General features: G+C 38.9%; 1 protein-coding gene across 1 annotated transcript in view; it reads right to left on the reverse strand.

Annotated features, from left to right (window-relative positions):
- The window catches only part of megf8 (multiple EGF-like-domains 8), a 39,535-nt gene that overhangs the window by 15,366 nt on the left and 2,886 nt on the right, over nucleotides 1–21,283 (reverse strand). The window contains exons 2-24 of the mRNA XM_027172171.2: nucleotides 20,699–20,873; nucleotides 19,692–19,855; nucleotides 17,421–17,636; nucleotides 16,829–17,009; nucleotides 16,194–16,282; nucleotides 15,885–16,098; nucleotides 15,135–15,315; nucleotides 14,692–14,837; nucleotides 13,901–14,011; nucleotides 13,322–13,473; nucleotides 11,001–11,102; nucleotides 10,732–10,879; nucleotides 10,357–10,520; nucleotides 9,981–10,184; nucleotides 9,573–9,776; nucleotides 9,177–9,419; nucleotides 8,435–8,553; nucleotides 5,745–5,876; nucleotides 4,956–5,069; nucleotides 4,389–4,472; nucleotides 3,188–3,433; nucleotides 333–517; nucleotides 14–227 (exon numbers count right to left, since the gene is read on the reverse strand). Coding sequence (XP_027027972.2) covers nucleotides 14–227; nucleotides 333–517; nucleotides 3,188–3,433; nucleotides 4,389–4,472; nucleotides 4,956–5,069; nucleotides 5,745–5,876; nucleotides 8,435–8,553; nucleotides 9,177–9,419; nucleotides 9,573–9,776; nucleotides 9,981–10,184; nucleotides 10,357–10,520; nucleotides 10,732–10,879; nucleotides 11,001–11,102; nucleotides 13,322–13,473; nucleotides 13,901–14,011; nucleotides 14,692–14,837; nucleotides 15,135–15,315; nucleotides 15,885–16,098; nucleotides 16,194–16,282; nucleotides 16,829–17,009; nucleotides 17,421–17,636; nucleotides 19,692–19,855; nucleotides 20,699–20,873 — 3,788 coding nt within the window. The remainder of the gene's footprint in view (nucleotides 1–13; nucleotides 228–332; nucleotides 518–3,187; nucleotides 3,434–4,388; nucleotides 4,473–4,955; nucleotides 5,070–5,744; nucleotides 5,877–8,434; nucleotides 8,554–9,176; nucleotides 9,420–9,572; nucleotides 9,777–9,980; nucleotides 10,185–10,356; nucleotides 10,521–10,731; nucleotides 10,880–11,000; nucleotides 11,103–13,321; nucleotides 13,474–13,900; nucleotides 14,012–14,691; nucleotides 14,838–15,134; nucleotides 15,316–15,884; nucleotides 16,099–16,193; nucleotides 16,283–16,828; nucleotides 17,010–17,420; nucleotides 17,637–19,691; nucleotides 19,856–20,698; nucleotides 20,874–21,283) is intronic.

The raw sequence follows: 21,283 nt of genomic DNA on the forward strand, positions 1-21,283 counted from the left end.
AATGGTATCTCACCGAGGGTCTCCGTAGTAGTCAGGCAAGCAGAGCTCGCAGTGCTCTCCATGGGTATGGTGTGTACAGTAGCACTGTCCCGTTTGATTGTGGCAGAAGCCCTGCAGTGGATCACCATGTCCATTACACTCACACGGCACACAGCCTCCACCACCAGCTACCGCTGAACCGAAGCTTCCGGGACGACAGTGCTCACAGTGTGGTCCTGTAGTCCAATCTGTCAAAAAATATAAATAAATAAATACAGTGATGCTCAACTAAGGTGCATAAATGCCTGTACATGCCATAAGAAGGCTGATAACAGAACATAGGAGGTATTCACCCTGGCATTGATCGCAGATTCCTGGTGCAGTAATGCAGGTGCTGTGGAAGTTACAGCCGCAGTCAACGTCGCACTCCACACCACTCAACACCAGAGTGGCTGGGTCTGAAGTCCAACCCAAAGAGCACTCGCACTCAAACAGCGGACTGCCACTACACTTGCCCTCACGACATTCATTATAACATCTAAAAAGAAAGAAGGCAACCAAACATAGCCATGACCACATAGAGAAACCCTATGACAACACACCATAGATCTGGGATACAAACACCATCTACATTTACGGCATTTGGAAGACGCTCCACTCTAGAGAGACATACATTTGTCCCGTTTATACAACTAAGTAGTTTAAGGTTAAGGGCCTCACTCAAGGGCTAAAAGCCTCTTAACAACAATTTAGTACCTTGAGAGTCGCAAAAAGCAAAGTAAAATCAATGGATGTGGAAGAGTGAAAAGATTATGAAGCGGAACCAATAAAATAAAAAATAAAAAAAAGCGGAGCAGGGAAATAAAATTGACACGGTCGACCCAATAGACGGTGATCCTCTACTTGAGATACAGAAACAGCCATTAGAACAGCTCACATCCATTTCTGAGCTAGACAGTCATAACTAATATAATGTACATTTGTCATTTCCCTTTCTTCCTTTAATAACAACTGCAAAAAATAATTCATTTTAGTCTAATAAAAATAACATTTTATATTTTTACAAAATAATCCACCAAGCTTTCTATGGGATTCTGACCAGTGACGTTTAACACATCATATTTATGGTGATGTGATGTACCTAAATGTTGTAAGCACAAGGTATTCGTTTTAAATCCTCTGGTCTGCACTACCAGCTCTTGATACAATAACTTTTGCCAGAATTATTTTTAAATTTTTAAATGAGTAAATATGAACCTTGTTCCATTTGGCTTTGTGCTTCCATTGTTTTTTCTGTTAGTGAATATCAAATGCTATGCACTACGTGTAGAAGGACTAGACAATTACACACGTGGACAAAATTGTTGGTACCCTTCTGTCAATGAAAGAAAAACACACAATGGTCACAGAAAAAACTTTAATCTGACAAAAGTAATAATAAATAAAAATTCTTTGAATGTTAACCAATGAAAGTCAGACATTGCTTTTCAACCATGCTTCAATGGAATTATTTAAAACAAATAAACTCATGGAACAGGGCTAGACAAAAATAATGGTACCCCTAGAAAAGACTGAAAATAATGTGACCAAAGGTACATGTTAATTCAAGGTGTGTCCACTAATTAGCATCACAGGTGTCTACAATCTTGTAATCAGTCAGTGGGCCTATATATAGGGCTCCAGGTAGTTACTGTGCTGTCTGGTGACATGGGGTGTATCACATTCAACATGGACCAGAGGAAGTGAAGGAAAGAGTTGTCTCAGGAAATCAGAAAGAAAATTATAGACAAGCATGATAAAGGTAAAGGCTATAAGACCATCTCCAAGCAGCTAGACGTTCCTGTGCCTACAGTTGCACATATTATTCCGAAATTAAGATCCATGGGACTGTAGCCAACCTCCCTGGACATGGCAGCAGGAGGAAAATTGACGACAAATCAAAGAGACGGCGAATACGAATGGTAACAAAAGAGCCCAGAAAGACTTCTAAAGAGATCCAATTTGAACTTCATGCTCAAGGAACATCAGTGTCAGATCGCACCATCCGTCGTTGTTGGAGCCAAAGTGGACTACATGGGAGACGACCAAGGAGGACACAAATCATAAAAAAGCTAGACTGGAATATGCCAAACTACATGTTGACAAGCCACAAGAGAATGTCCTATGGACAGATGAGACAAAAATGGAAATTTTTGCCAAGGTACATCAGCTCTATGTTCACAGATGGAAAAATTAAGCATATCAAGAAAAGAACACTGTCCCTACTGTGAAACATGGAGGAGGCTCTGTTATGTTCTGGGGCTGCTTTGCTGCATATGGCACAGGGTGTCTTGAATCTGTGCAGGGTACAATGAAATCTGAAGACTATCAAGGGATTCTAGAGAGAAATGTGTTGGCCAGTGTCAGAAAGATGGTCTCAGTCACAGGTCATGTGTTTGCAACAGGACAATGACCCAAAACACACAGCTAAAAACACCCAAGAATGGCTAAGAGGAAAACATTGGACTATTCTAAAGTGGCCTTCTATGAGCCCTGACCACAATCCTATTGAGCATCTTTGGAAGGAGCTGAAACATGTCGTCTGGAAAAGACACCCTTCAAACCGGAAACAACTGGAGCAGTTTGCTCATGAGGAGTCGGCCAAAATACCTGCTGAGAGGTGCAGAAGTCCCATTGACAGTTACAGGGATCGTCTGATTGCAGTGATTGCTTCAAAAGGTTGTGCAACAAAATATTAAGTTAGAGGTACCATAATTTTTGTCTAGGCCTGTTCCATGAGTTTATTTATTTTAAATAATTCAGTTGAAGCATGGTTGAAAAGCAATGTCTGACTTTCATTGGTTAACATTCATAGAATTTTTATTTATTATTACTTTGGTCAGATTAAAGTTTTCTCTGTGACCATTGTGAGGTTTTTCTTTCATTGACAGAAGGGTACCAACAATTTTGTCCAAGTGTGTTATACCCAATGTAAACTACATGAGAGAAAAATATCTGGATTTTAATTAAAAATGATCTAATTATAGTAATCACCCACAGAATACATCTGCTTCAAACAATGGTTTACATGAGATTTTGAGGTTGTTGGGGTTTTTTTAATAAGTGATCTTAAATTGTATATTATTAACTCATTATTAAATTCAAATGCTGGCTGGAAAAATTATAAAGTGAGCATAAACCGACAGCGTGTATTGTGATAATGACTCACGTCTGATTGCAGTAATGCTCTCCATCTCCAGTAAAACCCCTCTCACAGTGGCACTCGTACGAGGTGGGCGTGTTCACGCAGGTGGCTGAGGGATGGCATGTATGAAGGCCCAGCCTGCACTCCTCCACATCAGGGCATGATGCATAGGACCACACAGCCTCTCCATCAACATCCACCCCCTCCAGCAGCTCCATCTCCAACTCCATTTCCATCGGCCGTGGTGGGGAAAGGGTGCGTGGTTCGGGGCTAACGGTGAAAAGATAAAGTAAGGATGTTTTACTGCTATATTTAAAGAAGTCAACTCCTATATTAACATAACGGCTTACAAATATATTTGTGTAGTTTAGTGTTCTTTATGATTATACTCATGCTATTGTATCAGCACCTGCACTGTGCTGTAAAATGTAATTTCATAGATGCTTTTTAACAATATCCATGGTTACGAGAGCTATTCAAATAATATTGAATTATTAATCATTGAGCATTATTCAGTCCACAAGAAATTCACTTGTACAATACAATTTCTCCCATACAGTATATGTGAACTCTACATGATACCTGGAGAGATTTACTTTGTATTCTGATAACAAGGCTTTCATCGGATCTTTAGTGGCACCTAAGATTTATTTTCGGATAAAGTTCTGAGACGGCTTTTTAGGTCAAACTTATTACTTAAAAAATTATTATTTTTATTCTTATTACCTCCATTACTCGCATTGCCGTTCCAGTACCAGCTAATAGCTCTTGTTTCATCTCAACCTAAAGAGAGCAATGCAGCAGAGCTGATACTGCCTTTAAGTCTGTTCAGCTCTCTTACCTCCTCATCTGTACACTTTGCTGAAACTGATGGCTGCTCATCATTGCACAGATTACCAAGTAGACAAGCGTGCCTTTCTGTAACTCAGCACAATTGCGTCACGCTGCATTCTGCATCGAATTCTTTGCCATCTCAACCCATACACTTTAACGCTAGATTTCTCATTAATACGATATTAATCATGGCTGGAAATGTTGAGAAATGAAACTCGCGTTCTTAGGCGTTCACACTGAAACCTGACACTAGCACTTGTTAGAAATTGTTAGAACAGTTTGTTTTTTTTTCCATTAAAGCCACTGTATCTGGCATAGCAATTCCCCTGTGACATCAGAATGACTGACTATTACAAACCCAGGCAGGAACACAGATGTGTTGTAGCTTTACCTTGAGGCCTTCACTTCAGCAACAGCAACAGTGCAGTTAGTCACGGATGAGTCGATTATTCCTCCCCAGTCTCCTTTTAGACACCTGCCGTAAAACAGGATTTGAAAGAAATAAAACAAATGGAAACATTATAATTAGCTATTTACTTGCTATAGAATGTATACGTTACTATATATCTATATATAATATGTGGAAAAAACATTGTTTCTTTGTGCCAATTATACATATAATAAGTATAATTATAAATATACAAGAAACGGGTCAAATGCCAGCTTTAGCATGGTAGCAATCACATTTCTGTTTATACAGTATAAATAGATGTCAATGATGTGTATATTCAATATTTTAAACACCCATATTATCACAAAACCAGAAAATTAATCAAACCGTTGTCTCCTTTAACCATAAAATTGATGGTTCAGAAATATTATTTTTATTTGACATGATGGAAGGATGATACAGTTGAACACGATCACCAACAGAACTAATATTTTTGCTTGTTTTTCTATGCCAACTATCAAAACCATTTTAAACCCTTATCGAGCGCAAAAAGAGATATTTTCCCACCTGCCAAAGGTAGGGTTGCTGTAATCCCCACACCAGCCACACTGAAAGGTCTGCAGACACTCTGTGCATGTGGCTGAAGCAGAACACTGTTTACACTGAGGGACCGAGTGCACACTGTAAATAGAAACAAAAGAACTGTATATACACATCTTACATCATTACAAGGCAAAAATGTATTGTTTCTCACCACATTTTGGTGGTATTTTTCACATTTGTGTACCAACACTAATCACTAACTAACTTGGGTAGCTGTTTTGTTCAGATTAAAGCATCCTAGTCTGGGATGGGCAATGGGACCGAGACCTAAACTACAGTAGTTACTGTGTCATTCACATGGAAACTAGGGTTTTATTTATATTCACCAGCTCTGTTCTTTTCAAATGAATATACTTTTAAACTTAAGTTCAAATAAACTTTTTGAAAAATACACAAAGAATATCTACTCATTACTCAGTTAGACTTTTTATTCTCCTTTCATTCATTTGAATTCACTTGTTGTCCAAGGCAGATTTCATTCCATAATCTGAATACTCCTCACTTATGTAGCTTAAGAGATGAACAGCACTTAAAATCTACCAAATCACAACTAACAACTACCGAGCAGAGAAACGATGCTTAATACATTACTAGATGATTATATAGAAATAACTCAAAGTTACTTTTTTACACGTATCTTGTTTATTTTCTTTCTGTTCATATTACTTGGCAAATTGGACCAACTGAATATTTAAAAAATACAATAAATGCATTTCTTTTAAAAAATATTTATGTGGAGATGCATTTTGTTACCTGTCATACCAGTCTCTGCACTCCCCATAGGGGAACTTTGTGAGATAAGCAGCAAAGTAAAAGCAGGTCTGAGCAGACTCGCACCATGCACACTGGCTAGAGTTTGACAGACACTCGGCACATGTCATCCTCCTTTTAAAAACAAGAAAGAAGAGTAATGATAAAATATTTGATCAAAGTTTATAACAATAATAGAACTTCATGGTAATAGTTTTAAAATGGTTTACAATAGATTTTGGCACTAGCCACTGAATCACTTTTACTCCTCAGAAATAAACCAGAGATCTTAGATGTATCTTCTGGGTCATTATCATTTTGAAAGAGTGCCCAATGTCCAGGGGCACAAAGTGATGATAGCATCTTCTCTTTCAGTATTTCACGATGCCATCTATGAAATGCAACGCCCCATACCTGCAGCACTCATGCGACCCCACACAAGAACACTGCCTGCCCATGCTTTACTGTTGATACCATGCGTTTTTCATTGTATTCCTCACTCTTGCGATGCCATACAATTTGGGACCAATCAGAGCCAAAAACATTAATCTTTGTCTCGTCTTTAAAACAGAAGTCTTCGCCCTTGTCAACATGAGCCCTGGCAAATTCTAGACTGGCTTTTTTGTGCATGGGTTTCAGCAGTGGCTTCCTCAGTGGACGACAGCCATGCACGCCACTCCACTGCAGCGTACTCCGTTATGGTGTCGCGCCAAACACTTACCCCAGTGTGAACTTTTTTTTTATCATCACAAAATGCTCTTGACAAGGCAGTGACTTGCAAGGACAGCCTGTCTGTCTTGGAGAGCTTCTGACACTTCCATCCTTTTTAAATTTTTGGATTACTTTTGTGACAGTATTCAAGCTTATCAGTAATACTTTACTAATTTTATCTTGACCTTTTTTTGTGCCAAAAAATATTTTCTTGTGACATTTATTTTCCATGTGCTGCCATTTTCTCAGCATTATATGAGAATGGATTTTCTGTCTTTAAATATGCTGAAATGAATTTTATTTATGGTAATTAATTTTTGTGCTTATTTCATTTTCTTTCCACATTTCACTTTCTCTGTCGAAAGGAATGTCCCCCCCCCATTCTGGTCATGCTGACCTGTGATAAGTGTGTTCATGTTTTCTTGTTTTTGTACCCTGTGTTTCTGCAAACATAAGCAGGATGGTAAGGCTTGGTGATAACGTAACCATAATCTGAAGGGAATAGAGAACGAGGAAGCCTCTGTCATGTAAAAATGTATTTCTGTGTTATGTTACGTCATCTTCACCTCTTCTGATTTAATGTTCTTGATTTGAGTCTATCCTGTTCTTTTAGTGCTCTTGACAGGATGAAGAAGACAAGATAGGTTGACCTGCTTGTGAGATTACTCGCAGGACACTCAGTTTCTCTTTGCTCTCTTTGCTGTATATATTCTGTTCTGTAGCTCAGTTCTTTGAGCAGCTGTTTGGAATAAACTAGATTTGATTTCACTCGTGTGGTTTGTTCTCTCAGTGCTCCGGAGCTCCTATTGTTTTGTAGAGGTAGAGACGCGGACAAGTGCGAGGAGGAATCTTTCTTACAAAATACCACTCTTAATCGTCTATTATTCTGTGGTCAACTGTGTGTTGATCGATTAGACTCATCTGCTGGTGAATTAATTACAAATTTATTTTATGCTTTCTCCTAAAATATTCATTGTGGTATACTCATTTTGCAGCATGATCTTAAATTATTTTGTCAGAATAGTTCCAATTTTACCTTTGGTACTGACAATCACATTTAAAACAAATTAACCAGATTTGCACAAATATCTCATTGTATAGAATCCCATAGAAAGTATTCATTTTAAAGCAAGATGGAGGTTTTTCTGAGAAATCTGTCAGGGTGTTCTCATTTAAACTGAGCACTGTATATATTTATATAAAAGACCTTGTATTAGAACAATAATAAGTAAGAATAGAGCATGTAAATGACTAGATAAGCTAGAACTTAGGCCACGTTCACACTGCAGGTAAAAGTGGCCCAGATCTGGGCCACTTCCATATGTGGTCCTGAATCAGACCCAAATCTGATTTTTTTCCAATGTGGCCGCAGTGTGAACAGCCAAGGTGGATTTGATGCGTCAATCTACATCGACATTCATCACAATTTTTGCGCCGGTGAAGACTTTTTTTTTTTTTGCTTAACACACACACATTATCAGTCACGTTTGTGTCTTTGTTTTCGCTGGCGCAAAAAAAAAAAGTTTTCGAAAACGTGACCCAAACATGACTGATAATGTGTGTGTTAAGAGTGTTATATAAAGTGGTTACGTGAACCAGTTCATAATGTTTGCATTGAATACATCACATTAAAGCATTACATGATATGTTTGCTTGCAACAGATGATACAATACTTCCTCCATAACCTCGCCAACTTTTTAGCGCAACGGCGTGCTGTGTGTGACGTCATTGTTATTGTTCTTTTGCGCATGCGGGTCAGTTCGAAACAGCAAACTGTTCACACTGGTATCTGAGTATCTGATATAGGCCACATTTTAAAAGGTAATGTGATCAGCCAAACAAAAAAAAAAATCAGATCTGAGCAAAATATCCGAATTGAGCATTAAGACTTGCAGTGTGAACGTATAGTGATGTTAGTTCACTATAGAATGGCATCCCAGCCCTAATTAATTCAGGTGATAAATTATAAATTTACACTTACTGGTTACAGACTTTAGGACAGGCCACCGGATCCCGAATAGAGCCTTCCAGTCTCCCACGACGACTGCATAAGTAATCCCCCTTCTTACTGGAGTTGATTTGCCACTCGCAGTAAGGGTCCTATGGGGAAACAACAATTATAATTTATTTCAGTGTCATTATACACCATATAGCCAATATTTTGTGGACATGTGATCATCACACCCATATGTGATTCTTTGCCAAACTGTTGCCATTAAGTTTGAAGCACACTACACAACAGCATATTTATATGTTGTAGCATTAAAACATCCGGTCACTGGAACTAAGGGGCTCAAACTTATTTCAGCATGACAATGCCACTGTGCACAAAGCAAGCTCTGTGATGGCATGATTTACCATGGATTGGAAGAACTAGAGTGGATGCTGTATGGCAAAATTCTTCAACACGCCTGATATCACTAATGCTCTTGTCACTAAACCTGCAAATCCTCACAGCCACACCGCAAAATCTAGAAGAAAGACTTAAAATCGAGATTCTTAAAACAACAAAATGGGATGCTTAACAAGCACATACGGGTGTGATGATCTTTTGTGTTCACAATCTTGAATTATTATTATTATTATTATTATTATTATTATTATATAGCCATATATTGTAGGTTCTGTGGCCTAAATTTACGAACACGCAACTAAATATCTCTTCTGATAAATCACAAGTATACTCTTGCATCATGGGCTCCATCATGCCACCTTTTCTGTACCTGAGTGCAAGCCCTGCAGTCTCTGTACTCTTCACACAGTGTGCAGTGCAGGGGGTTGAGCAACAGGTGGTGCTCTTCTCCATGTGGCTCTAGGCAGCGCTCGAGGCTGATATTGGAGCGCAGCATACACTCATTTGTAGTAGGGCACCAGCCGCAAGACTGATCAGATAGACAGGCCAAACAAGAGTAGTAACCTGAACATGAGCCTGAACGATATGGCTCCAGGAACAGAAATGAGATCTCCTGTTGAACAATAAAAGGGGCCATGAGTCAAAGCAACCTGACTTGCAGTACTACAGCAATGATGAAAATGATTTCACTTGATTTACACATGGTGTCCCTAGTGTTTACTACTGATAGATGATAATACTTCCAGAGTTATGAACAAGCCCTTACACTTCCTCCAGGAATGGCAGTTCGGTTCCAAGTAAGGGCCATCTCGCTGGTCTGACCTGAGGCAGAACTGTTCAGGTAACCCTCTGCCTGCACCAAATAACGATTCCCCCGGGTAAGATTCTGAAACAGACGAGAACCATCTGGACGGGACAGCAATCGGCTCTCCTTTTCCTCCTGAGCTGACCAGCGCCCAAGAACATCGGTCTGTGTGCACAAAAGCGAGGTACATATAATTTAAATCAGTGTTACATAGTTTTGACACTTATTCTTCCATCTATTCCCATACAAATATCTGACAGCATGTTTAGCATACATGTAAATTTGATTATATTAAATGCTGATAGTTATAGTATAGCATAGTCTTAAAATCAAAAGCAGTACAAACATCATAATGGACTGTCCTCTTACCAAGTGGACTGAGTTGGGCCCTGCTGCCATCTTCACTGTGAAGTGAAACTTCTGAATCCTGGCCCACATGGCAACAGAATCTTGGGGAGGAGATGCAGTCAATGGAGCCCCTAAAAGAGGGTGAATAAAACCGCGAAACTGCAGAGTAATGTCCATCTCGGTGGAGGGGTTGAGTATTATAGAGGTACTCCTCAGAATAGACACCTGGAAAGGAGACACGAAAGTAAACAAGTATGTTAAATCAATCTGAAACAACTATATATAAAGTTTTTAATATATATTAAATACATTTAGCTTCAGGAATTTACAATTAAACAATTGTAGAAAGTCATGGGTCCATTGTGACTGTTCAAGGTTGCCTGTGGGGAAGTCATACCTTGTCAGGCTGCGAGTCGTTGCGTGGGTGATGAAAGGTGAGCAGGTGCAGTCCTGGGACATAGTTCTCGGTGCGACAGGAGGGGAGGGAAGTCAGGAAACTCGTCCGCTCCCCCCACCAGCCGTACGCCCCCGAGATCTGGTCCACGCGGCATGCACTATGCTCTGTGAGGGGTTAGAATTTATTGTTACACAGGACTGTATTATATTTCTGACACGAGAACCAAACTACAACCACAGAACAATAAAACAAGCCAGTATACCACAGACACAGGAAATTAGGAGTGTCATGAGATACTGATTTGCTACAAAAACTGTGGTTGCACATTGTACAGTAATCACTCTTTCATGCTGCTCTCTTCTCTGCTGTTCATACCTGAGACCGGTAAACAGGAATCATTCTGGACACACCATCCAAAATCACCGGGGGCACGAGGAAGAGAGTTGGGCACGCCACTGAATACTAGACATGACTGGCAGTCGGAAAGGAATCGAGCCAGACCTAAACAGCCAGTGCTGCCACACTGTGGGTACACACAATTATAATAATGGCATTAGTTAATAAGATATAATAGACTGATAAAAAAAAAACAAAAGAGAATTGAAAGAAGAGAAAAAGAAGCATGTGGGTATTTAATGTGTTACCGGGTTAGTTGGCTGGTATTCCCTACAGCGACCTTCACACCAACTGCATTCTGGGTTTTTTAGACACATTCTTTCATCTGGGGCCTCAGCACACACTGCATCCTGTCCAAAAAGAACATATACAAGATGTCCTCATTTCCCTCACTGTAGATGGAACCACTGTGACCTGTTTTAGATGTACAGTACGTGTGTATATTTATGCTGGTCAAACCACAAAAGTTTCATTCCTGTTCTACAGGAGTGCTGTAGCCTCCAAGTGCACCACAATCAATCAGATTGGACCAGAACTTCAAGCAATTTTTTTTTTAACAAAAGTATTTAACCAATAATACAGGTATAAGGCTGTTGCAATAATTTGACAGCACATAAGAGTTAGCTTTATTCAGTGCATTAGGGGAATTAGTATGGTGTCAGACAGGCTAGTTTAATTTCAGAAACTGCTGAACTCCTATGATATTTCACATACACAAGGGTCTCTACAGAATGACACGGCATCAAAAAACAAAAAAAACAAACAACAACAAAAAAACACTGAGTGAAGCAAATGTATCTGGGAGGAAACGGAGAGGTCGGAGGACAATGGCCAGATTGGTTTAAGCTGTCAAGATGAATAAACCAAAATCATCTCAGAATGCACAAAACATGCTATAGTGAGGTAGATGGACAGATGACCTCATTGGGTTTCACTCCTGTGAGCCAAGAACAGTAATCTGAGGCTATCATGGGCACAGGCTCACAGAAATTAGACAGTTGATAATGTGGAGGAGGAATGGGGAGAAGAATATTATGAATATATATATATATATATATATATATATATATATATATATATATATATATATATATATATATATATATATATATGTGTGTGTGTGTGTTTATTCTTCAGTGTTGAAATGTTAGCTACAGTGTAAAGTAGTGAGTGTACAGCTTGTATAACGGTGTAAATTTGCTTTCCCTTCAAAATAACTCAACAAACAGCAATTAATGTCTAAACCGCTGGCCAAAAAAGTGAGTACACCCTAAGCGAAAATGTCCAAATTGGGCCCAGTTAGCCATTTTCTCTCCCCGGTGTTTTGTGACTCATTAGTATTACAAGGTCTCAGGTGTGAATTGTGTGTTAAATTTGGTTCTCTCTCTCTCTCTCACGCTGGTCACTGGAAGTTCAACATGGCACCTCATGGCAAAGAACTCTCTGAGGATCTGAAAAAAAGATATGTTGCTCTACATAAAGATGGTGTACGCTATACGATGATTCCCAAGACCTTGAAACTGAGCTGCAGCACAGTGGCCAAGACCATGCAGCAGTTTAAAAGAACAGGTTCCACTCAGAACAGGCCTCGCCATGGGTGACCAAAGAAGGTTGAGTGCACGTGGTCAGCATCATATCCAGAGGTTGTGTTTGGGAAATAGACGTATGAATGCTGCCAGCAATGCTGCAGAGGTTGAAGGAGTGGGGGTCAGCCTGTAAGTGCTCAGACCACACGTCACACACTGCATCAAATTGGTCTGCATGGCTGTCATTCCAGAAGGAAGCCTCTTCTAAAGATGATGCACAAGAAAGACTGTCTTTGCTGAAGACAAGCAGACTAAGGACATGGATTACTGGGACTATATTCTGTGGTCTGATGAGTCCAGGATAAACTTATTGTGGTTCAGATGTTGTCAAGCTTGTGTGGTGGCAACTGGGTGAGAAGTACAAAGACAAGTCTGTCTTACCTACAGTCAAGCATGGCCTGGAGTGTCAGGCTCTGGGGCTGCATGAGTGCTGTCGGCACTGGGGAGCTACTGTTTATTGAGGGAACCGTGAATGTCAAAATGTACTGTGACATACTGAAGCAGAGCGTGATCCCCTCCCTCTGGAGACTGGGCCACAGGGCAGTATTCCAACATAATGACCCCAAACACAAATTCCAAGACGACCACTGCCTTGCTGAAGACGCCGAGGTTAAAGGTTATAGACTGGCCAAGCATGTCACCAGACCTAAACCATATTGAGCATCTGTGGGTCATCCTCAAACGGAAGGTGGAGGAGCGCAAGGTCTCTAATGTCCACCAGATAAGTGATGTCCTCGTGGAGGAGTGGAAGAGGACTCCAGTCGCAACCTGTGACGCTCTGGTAAACTCCATGCCCAAGAGCGCTAAAGCAGCGCTGGAAAATAATAGTGGGCACACATAATATTCACACTTTGGGCCCAAAAAAAATGTGAGGGGCGTACTCACTTCTGTGAGATACTATGTGTGTGTGTGTGTGTGTGTGTGTGTGTGTGTGTGTATACTGTATAAAAAAACATGCACAAAATACTTATTAACCAACTCACTCTGTCACCAGGGTCACTGCTGACAAACAGTGGGACTTTGTATGCCACCAGGTCCCCGAGGGCAACACCACTGTAGCCGCCAGCGATGAGCAACACACGACCATCCATGACAGCCGCAACATGAGAGTACCGGCCTCTCACAGATCGGCTTCCTATTAGAGGATATACGAAGGGGTCTGAGCACCACAAATACAATGTTTCCAGCAATAGTCAATTTATACAAGACCGTAAGAATAATCTGTTATGCAACTAGTCTAGAAGCTCATTCACTAAAGACAACAACTATCACTGCTACTGGCAAACTTTTCAGATCAGTAAAAAATAATTAAGATTTCAATTTATAAGTCAAGTGAGGCCAAGACTGCATTCTACTCCTGTATATATTTTATCCCCAGCACAGCAACAACAATAAAATCGTAATGTGTTATTAGGGTTTTAGATGCAACAGCATTCCTAATGTACATCATGTCCTATGGTCAGAAACTGACCCTTATGGCACTTTGGATGTTTAGCGAACCAGTGTTAATGTATTCATTGAGACTTAAAAGCACTTTTTATACATAAATGTAAACCACTTACCGTGTATGAGACTTTCCCCAGCAGACACCCACTGGTGGCAGCCCAGGTGGTAGAAAAAGATCTCCTCATCGTAACATTTCTCCTCCAGGTAATGGATGTGTACATTTCCACCTTTAGGAAGAAAGTATTTAATCAAGCTAAAAAAAAAAACACACCCAACAGCCTTTGAGGTGACTGTCTTTATAGTAAACAGTAATCTGGTGTCTGGATCCTCACAAGGTTTCAAGTTAAACGGTGTCGAGCTGTTTTAATGATTTTTTTTTAGATGTATTATGGTGCCCGGACCCGTATGACTTTGAGCGGGGACCACAAACATTTTGTTTACTGCAGCTGCAGCCATCATTACCAAGGGTGAACCGTCGACTCTGACAGTGAATGAGAGTATGAGACGAAGCGAACGCACAGGCCATAGTGTGACATCCATTAACCAATAGTGTAAACATAGATGACGTCATGGGTTTTTACTTAAAAGAAATAACGTAGCCTTCATTTGTATGTAGGCCTAGGCAATTTATATATTTACAATACTTACTAAAATATAATTAATATTATTATAATACAAGTCAGTCGGACTTAAAGCAAAAAAAATTTTTTTTAATTTGATTCGGTCCTAAATTGACAGGGTCGGTCGGGTTACGGCAAACAAGAATATTTTTAAGCATGGCCTAGTTAAAAGTGCTATACATAAATGACTAAACTTAACAGAATCAAAATCACACACCAATCACAATATATGCCAACTTATATATCTTCTTGTCAAGTAGCTTCAAAATAATAAAACCAAGACTCACCGTATACCACCATGTAATTGCCAATTATAGTTGCTGAATGAAAGGCTCTCTCTCGAGGTCCGTTAGCAGTGTAACGTGAGCGAAGAGAAGTCCAGAAACGCTTGTCCACATGGAACATGTCTGTGGAGTTGACCCTCACACTGAACCTGTATAAGAGATAAGGAAGCACAACATTAAATCTTACATCTTACACAACTTGTAATGCTTTTCGGAACAAAAATTCATTTTCATTCTTTATTTCCTTCCTTCCATTCATGCATCAATCAATCCATCGCTTCTGACTCATCTGGATCAGACGAGGCATAATCTTGCTGTTGTTATAGAGGTAATTAGGATCACTGATACAAAGTCGTCAGAGCAGCTGTCTGTGGTCAGCTGTCTACAGCTCAAGCAAAAATTATGTGATAACCTGGTTTATAGACTATAATTTACTATCCCTGTACCTAGCTGTAGTCGGTCTGTGTCCTCCATATACCAGCAGGGTCCTGGATGGAGAGTGGAAGACCATGCTGTGACCTGCAGTGGCCGGCGGCTTTCCCCCATGAGGCTGTACTTCCTCCCAAACCTTGTCTCCCAGTCGAAAGCGATACAGAGTGGAAGAGAACATGTCCTTCTCTGTGCGCCCTAAGGGCAGACACACACAGGAACAAGAGAAATGACAGAGTTGCAGGCAAAAAACATAATGCATAATTTGTAATTAGTAGATGATACTCCCAATAGCCTACAAGTCTTGGTTTGACAAGCACCAGTATGAGCCTCAACATCTGCCCTGACCAGCTCAATCACCTGACTTGAATATCATCGAGTAAATGTAAGACATTTCTGAGAGAAGACCGAGAAAATGGTTCCCTGTTTCAACCTCTCTTAAGCAACTAGAAGATATTCTGCTAGTTGAATGGTACAAAAATCAAACTAGAATACGTTCACAAAAGATGTATGAATCTATTCCAAGAAGGTTGGAATCTGGAGTAAATGAATATAGTGGTCCAACATCTTTTTAATAAAGAGATAATACATATTTATGCATCTTCACATTATTTTGTCCAACCCCTGTATATATATCACATGTGTATGTAATAATGTATATTATATTATTATATAGGCTTATTATGATCTTTAAAAAGCGGCATGCAATGAAGTAGTCTGCTCTCTCTCAGATGTTAGACAGACTTTTTTTGAAGGCTGATACTTACCCCCAAAAATATACAGATCATTGTCCACCAGAGCTGCTGCATGATTTGCTAGCTTGGGAGCACCTACAGCTTCTGATTGGCCAAGCTGTTGCCAATCGTTGTGCTTTGGGCGGTACAACCAAACATCACTAGCCAGTGAGTGGTTAGAAAGCTCACCCCCATATATGACCATGTTACCCTGCCATTCCACTGCTGTATGAGAGTGCCTTGGGGCCTTGGTGGAACAAGGAAAGACAAATAGAAAAAAAAAAAAATAGGTAAATAAACGGATAAAAATCGATGCAACTGAAAAAGTCTCACTGAACTTACAGGAGCAACTGAGTGCAGCTTCTTCTCCCACTGATTGGTTACAAAGTTGTATTCTACAACGTCTCCCAATGCTTTGTTTAAGTCAAAACCTGAAAGTCAGAAAAACTCAGTGTCAAAAACCTTGTCTTCACTTCACAAAAAAATGTCTTCACTTTTCCAGGTCATCTTTTAACTAACTAATTTTTTTTGGAAAACAATTTTGTGGAAGCTTGAATTAGTAATCAGTATATTTATAAATACAGGACTCCGTCACCTCAGAATTCTGTTTTTTTTTTACAGTGCTGGTTTGAGGACTTTAGAAACTGCTAGTCACACACAACAGCCTCTGAAGCCCATAAATACGTACATACACACGACTGATAAATAAAGCCACGGACACATGTAATTGTTAAACATTTGAAAGAATTTCTCATTGCTTATAAATTGCTAGATTAAGACACAGAATATTCAGCAAAAGGATACTGACATCCGTTTTCCAAATTCCATAACAAGTAGCCTAATATTAGAAAATATGTCTTCAGTTCCACAAAACCATCTCATGGATAAGAATATTAAATATTATATATAACAGTTGCAACCTGAAGTGAAGTGAACTTAACATACAAAAACAAACATCCCTGTTTTCTTCTACTTACCTCCAAACAGGTAGAAGGTTCTGGTGGAGGACAGGTAGACACCACCTGATGCAGTCCGTGGAGAAAAACTCTCATCCCTATTGCTCATGTCCCACCACTGACCCACACCACTGTTATCACGCAGGCCAAGCTGACAGCTCTGCCCCACAAAGTCAGTACTGCATAAGCAGTGGTCTCCACTCTGAGGGCACAGTGAGACAAAGTACATATTACATTACGTAATTAGAAAACAAAGAGATTCAGAAAGTCTCTGTTTCATTTCATATTACATCCATAAAACCAAAAGTAACAAATATATATAAAAAATTATTAAATGTCATATTAGGTTTTAATAAACATATACCTGTAATATTTGCCCTTTATATCTTACAAAGCCTAGATTACAGTCTGAAAATGTAACGCGATTTTAGGAGATTTAACATAATGGAAAGATCTCATCAGGACACATGTAACAGTATTTAATTTTCACTTGCTGTTGAAGAACATAAAATGTAATATAATAAATTAAAAGCCTTTCATCAAAACTGGAAATGGAAAATAACACTGCCTTAATCACAAATAAATAAACAAACAAACAAACAAACAAACTGACCTCATCACAGCGCCCATGTCCATGTTGTGTGCAGTCTGTGGAGCAGACAGGCAAAGAACAGTCTGTCCCGCCCCAACCCTGATGGCATTGACAGCGAGAGGAGACTGCATCACAGCGCCCATGACCTCCACAGTCCCAGGGGCACAGCGAGAATATGTAAGTGGCATTGAAGCCTAGCAAGTTGTAGTTGGCATCACTGAAGAGGTGAAGTAGCATCTGAAAGAATTTAATATATATATATTTTACTATTAATATACAAGTATGACTATTTTTATACTTTATTGTTATAATGAATATTTAGATAATTACATTTAGAAATTAACATTAATAATACTTTAAGGACAATAAAATGCATAGGATATATATATATATACCAAGCTAATGGTGTCTTCCCATGTTTAAAATATGGCTCAGGTCATTACATGAAAGATGATGAATTTCAGAACATTTTTCAGAAAACCATCTTATGTTTATATTTTTCAATAAATCATGTATTGAAGACGAGGAGATGAGCCATTTACTCTTTGCTTTGAGTCATAAAAAAGCATCATAAAAAGCATCAAAACATCAAACTAACATTTGAATTGAGATAAAAAAATAAAATAAAACAAAAATAGATAAATAAGATTTAAAAAAAACACACATACATCTGAAACATTTAGCAATTGGCAAGGTGTACAAAATAAGAAACTCATGCTAATAAAACTACCAAGGTTTCCAGAGAAGGGTATGAAGAACCGATGCACAATATCCATATAGCAAATCCAAACAAAAAACCTTCTGCTTAACCCTAGGGACACAATATACAGGCAGTGACCAGCCCTGTTTGCATCTGTTGTCCATTACTTTTCTTATACAGTGTTTAAAATACACTCTGCATGATTTTCATATCAAGTTTCATCGCCCAGCCCTAACGATAACGATATGTATCGCAATAGACATGTGATCGACATCAATATAAAATGTGTTCGATAAAACGTTCGATAATTTTTATTTTTTTATTTTTGCAGAAAAATGTAATATTTATTACCGTTCTTTTAAAGGTAGGGTCTCCAATGTTTGAGAAATACTTCAGAAAATGAGTCGGAATGAAAAATCTAACAAAGATCAAAACAAATATGTAGCCAATGAGCAGAAAGGGGGGGTTTTGTCAATATGTGTGGGGAGTGTTCAGTGCGCATGTGTGACATTAGCAGAAAGCGGTTTTAACATGGACATGGCGGATAAAAAAGAAAGAAAGCGAAGAAAGGCTTACGATAAGGCAAGAAGTAGAACTTGTGTTAATATAGAAAAATTTAGGAAAGTCAGCTCACCAGTATGGCAATTTTTTGGGATAAGTCTGACCGTAGTCAGACCAATGTCGTCTGCAAATTATGCAATAACACTAAACTTGCAGTAAATTCTCAGGTTTCTCTGTTTATATTTAACACTATTTTATTACATTTTATTAAGCATTTCTTACATTTTCTTTCACTTTGCACCTTAAATGAGATCATTGTTAAGTGTACATTGTGACTTTATTTATTTGAGTTTTCCTGGTTGTTGACATTTCTGTCTTAATAACTGAGGGTATTATGATCAGAGGAAGGTTAATTTTAAAATAATGTTTAAATATAATATATTTTTCTCCTGGTCCTTATTTTAAATGGGTCATAAAAAACATCAATAATCATCTATATCGACCGATATGAAACACTGATATCATGATACAGTTTTCAGCCATATCGTCCAGCCCTAATCAAGATTTTAATTTAATACTCAATGGAGTCCAACAATTATTTTATAATAAACTCCTAAATTCTACAGCTTTACAGCTCCAACTTTCATAATAAAACTACAGTCTTCCATCACAGCCATCATGCGGGTCAACTAATAAATCACCAACTAGCCAAGCTACTCGTTGAACACACCCCAATAACTCAGCACAACTGCACTGCATATCTGCTGCTTATTTCATCATAGAATTTTCTTTTAAGAGGAACTATAGTTTGAGCAAAAAGTAATTCTACGTTGCTAGCCGATGTAGAACAAAACTGCTCCAATGGCAGACTGAATTTTTGTTATCGCCCCCCATAAGGCTGACCACCAATCCAAAGCTTCATCTGTTTATTCAGCCCTAATTCTGTAAACTACAAAACGTCTGCAGAGTTTTTTAATGACTTTGTTTACGACATGCAGGGAGACAGTGAGATAGAGGTCAAAAGGCCAGCTGTAAAACTTAACAAAAGCTTTGTGTTACAATACCAAAAACACCAGTTATCTTACACTCACCTTGCCAGACTTTGCCTCGATTGGTTGTGGTAGGGTCTTGCCACTTAGACTTGCAAGGAGAGGACTTTGATAGGAGTCTCCATCATACACAAACAGGTAATCATAGGTGCACTCTGTCTCCATGAATGTGAAGTTCAGCACAATGCGATAATTGCTGCCAGGAGCTGAAAAGAGAATTTGTACTGGTTTCAATTATTTTGGGCCATATGAAACAAAATGATGAGACACCTTTTAATAACTCAAAGGTGAGCACTTTGTATACTGTATATGTACACTAATGAATGAATATAGACACCGTTTTTTGCCGCTGTACACCACCACATTTCATATGAAATGAAGTAATCAACGTGAAGCTGAAGTGTATTCATCCTTAATTCAAGGGGTTTAACGACTGTTTAATGACTATGTAAAAGGGGTTGTACTTTTTAAATGGTTAAAGCAATATTTTTGTTAAATCCCTTGAATTAAAGCTGAAGTCAAAGCTACAAAAATCGTGCCACTTTCCATGGACTCAACCGTGTATAACAAATCAACATGCTTCCAATGATGATTCTAAACAGTCCAAGAAAACACCCTAATGGCTCTCTGAAGCTATAAATAAAGTGCTGTAAGAACTGTTGAGAGGTGATATATGTGATGTAATTTATTCCTGCATCACCCAGACTAAGTATTACATAACTCATAGGTGTTAATACCATAACAAAGAAGGTGTATAAAGTTAGGTCTCTATAGTTAAAAAAAATGCACCCCTTAGAACACTCATTATTCCTTTAAATTCTATTTGATGTTTAATGATTTGGTTTGTTATCCCAGTCAGTCTAGCGGGGAAAAAATCTTTCCTTTACTTCATTCTTTTTACACTTTTCTTTCTCAAATGTTTTCTGCAATTCTTTCATGTCATTGTTTTACAATTATGCCAATTGCTCCAGTTGCACCTCTGGTGAAATTTATGCCAATTATGCCAATTGCTCCAGTTGCACCTCTGTTCATTTTGGTTTGACGCTCACCTGTGATGAGCCATTCGCAGTTGCCGTTCACAGAGTAATTTCCTGGGCCGTCTGTAACGTAGCCTGGTGGCCCTCGCAGAATCTGCCTATGACCTTTACAATCTCCTGCCCAACATCCAGGTGCCAGAAAGAGCAGCAACAGGAAAAGGCCAGGCCAGGAACCCATTCTCTTCTCCTGCATGTGACAAAGGTAAACAGTAGGAGATGGAGGTCTTTCTTTCTTTGACAGACAACAAGCAATTAAAAGGCATATGCTCTACAATAAGATGCAGGATCAAAACCGTATGTATATTTATAACCCTATAACCCCATTTTATACTGTTAAATATGTAAACCAGTGACAGAAAATAGTGCAACAGTTACAAACCAAACCAAACATTTTTTACTTAACAAACATAACATGCAGTGAGAATGTATTCATAGAAATTACTGCATCATAACAAGACTCAATGTACACCATACACACATTTTATTTTTGTTGAAAATAATATGCCGAAGTATTTCACTGTTCTGCATAAAGAGTAATGCAGAAATAGGGCAGTCATTCTTACACAACACTTGCGTAAGCACTTTGGACGTCTTTCA

Source organism: Tachysurus fulvidraco, chromosome 25 (genome assembly GCF_022655615.1).
Source record: "Tachysurus fulvidraco isolate hzauxx_2018 chromosome 25, HZAU_PFXX_2.0, whole genome shotgun sequence".
Taxonomy (NCBI): domain Eukaryota; kingdom Metazoa; phylum Chordata; class Actinopteri; order Siluriformes; family Bagridae; genus Tachysurus; species Tachysurus fulvidraco.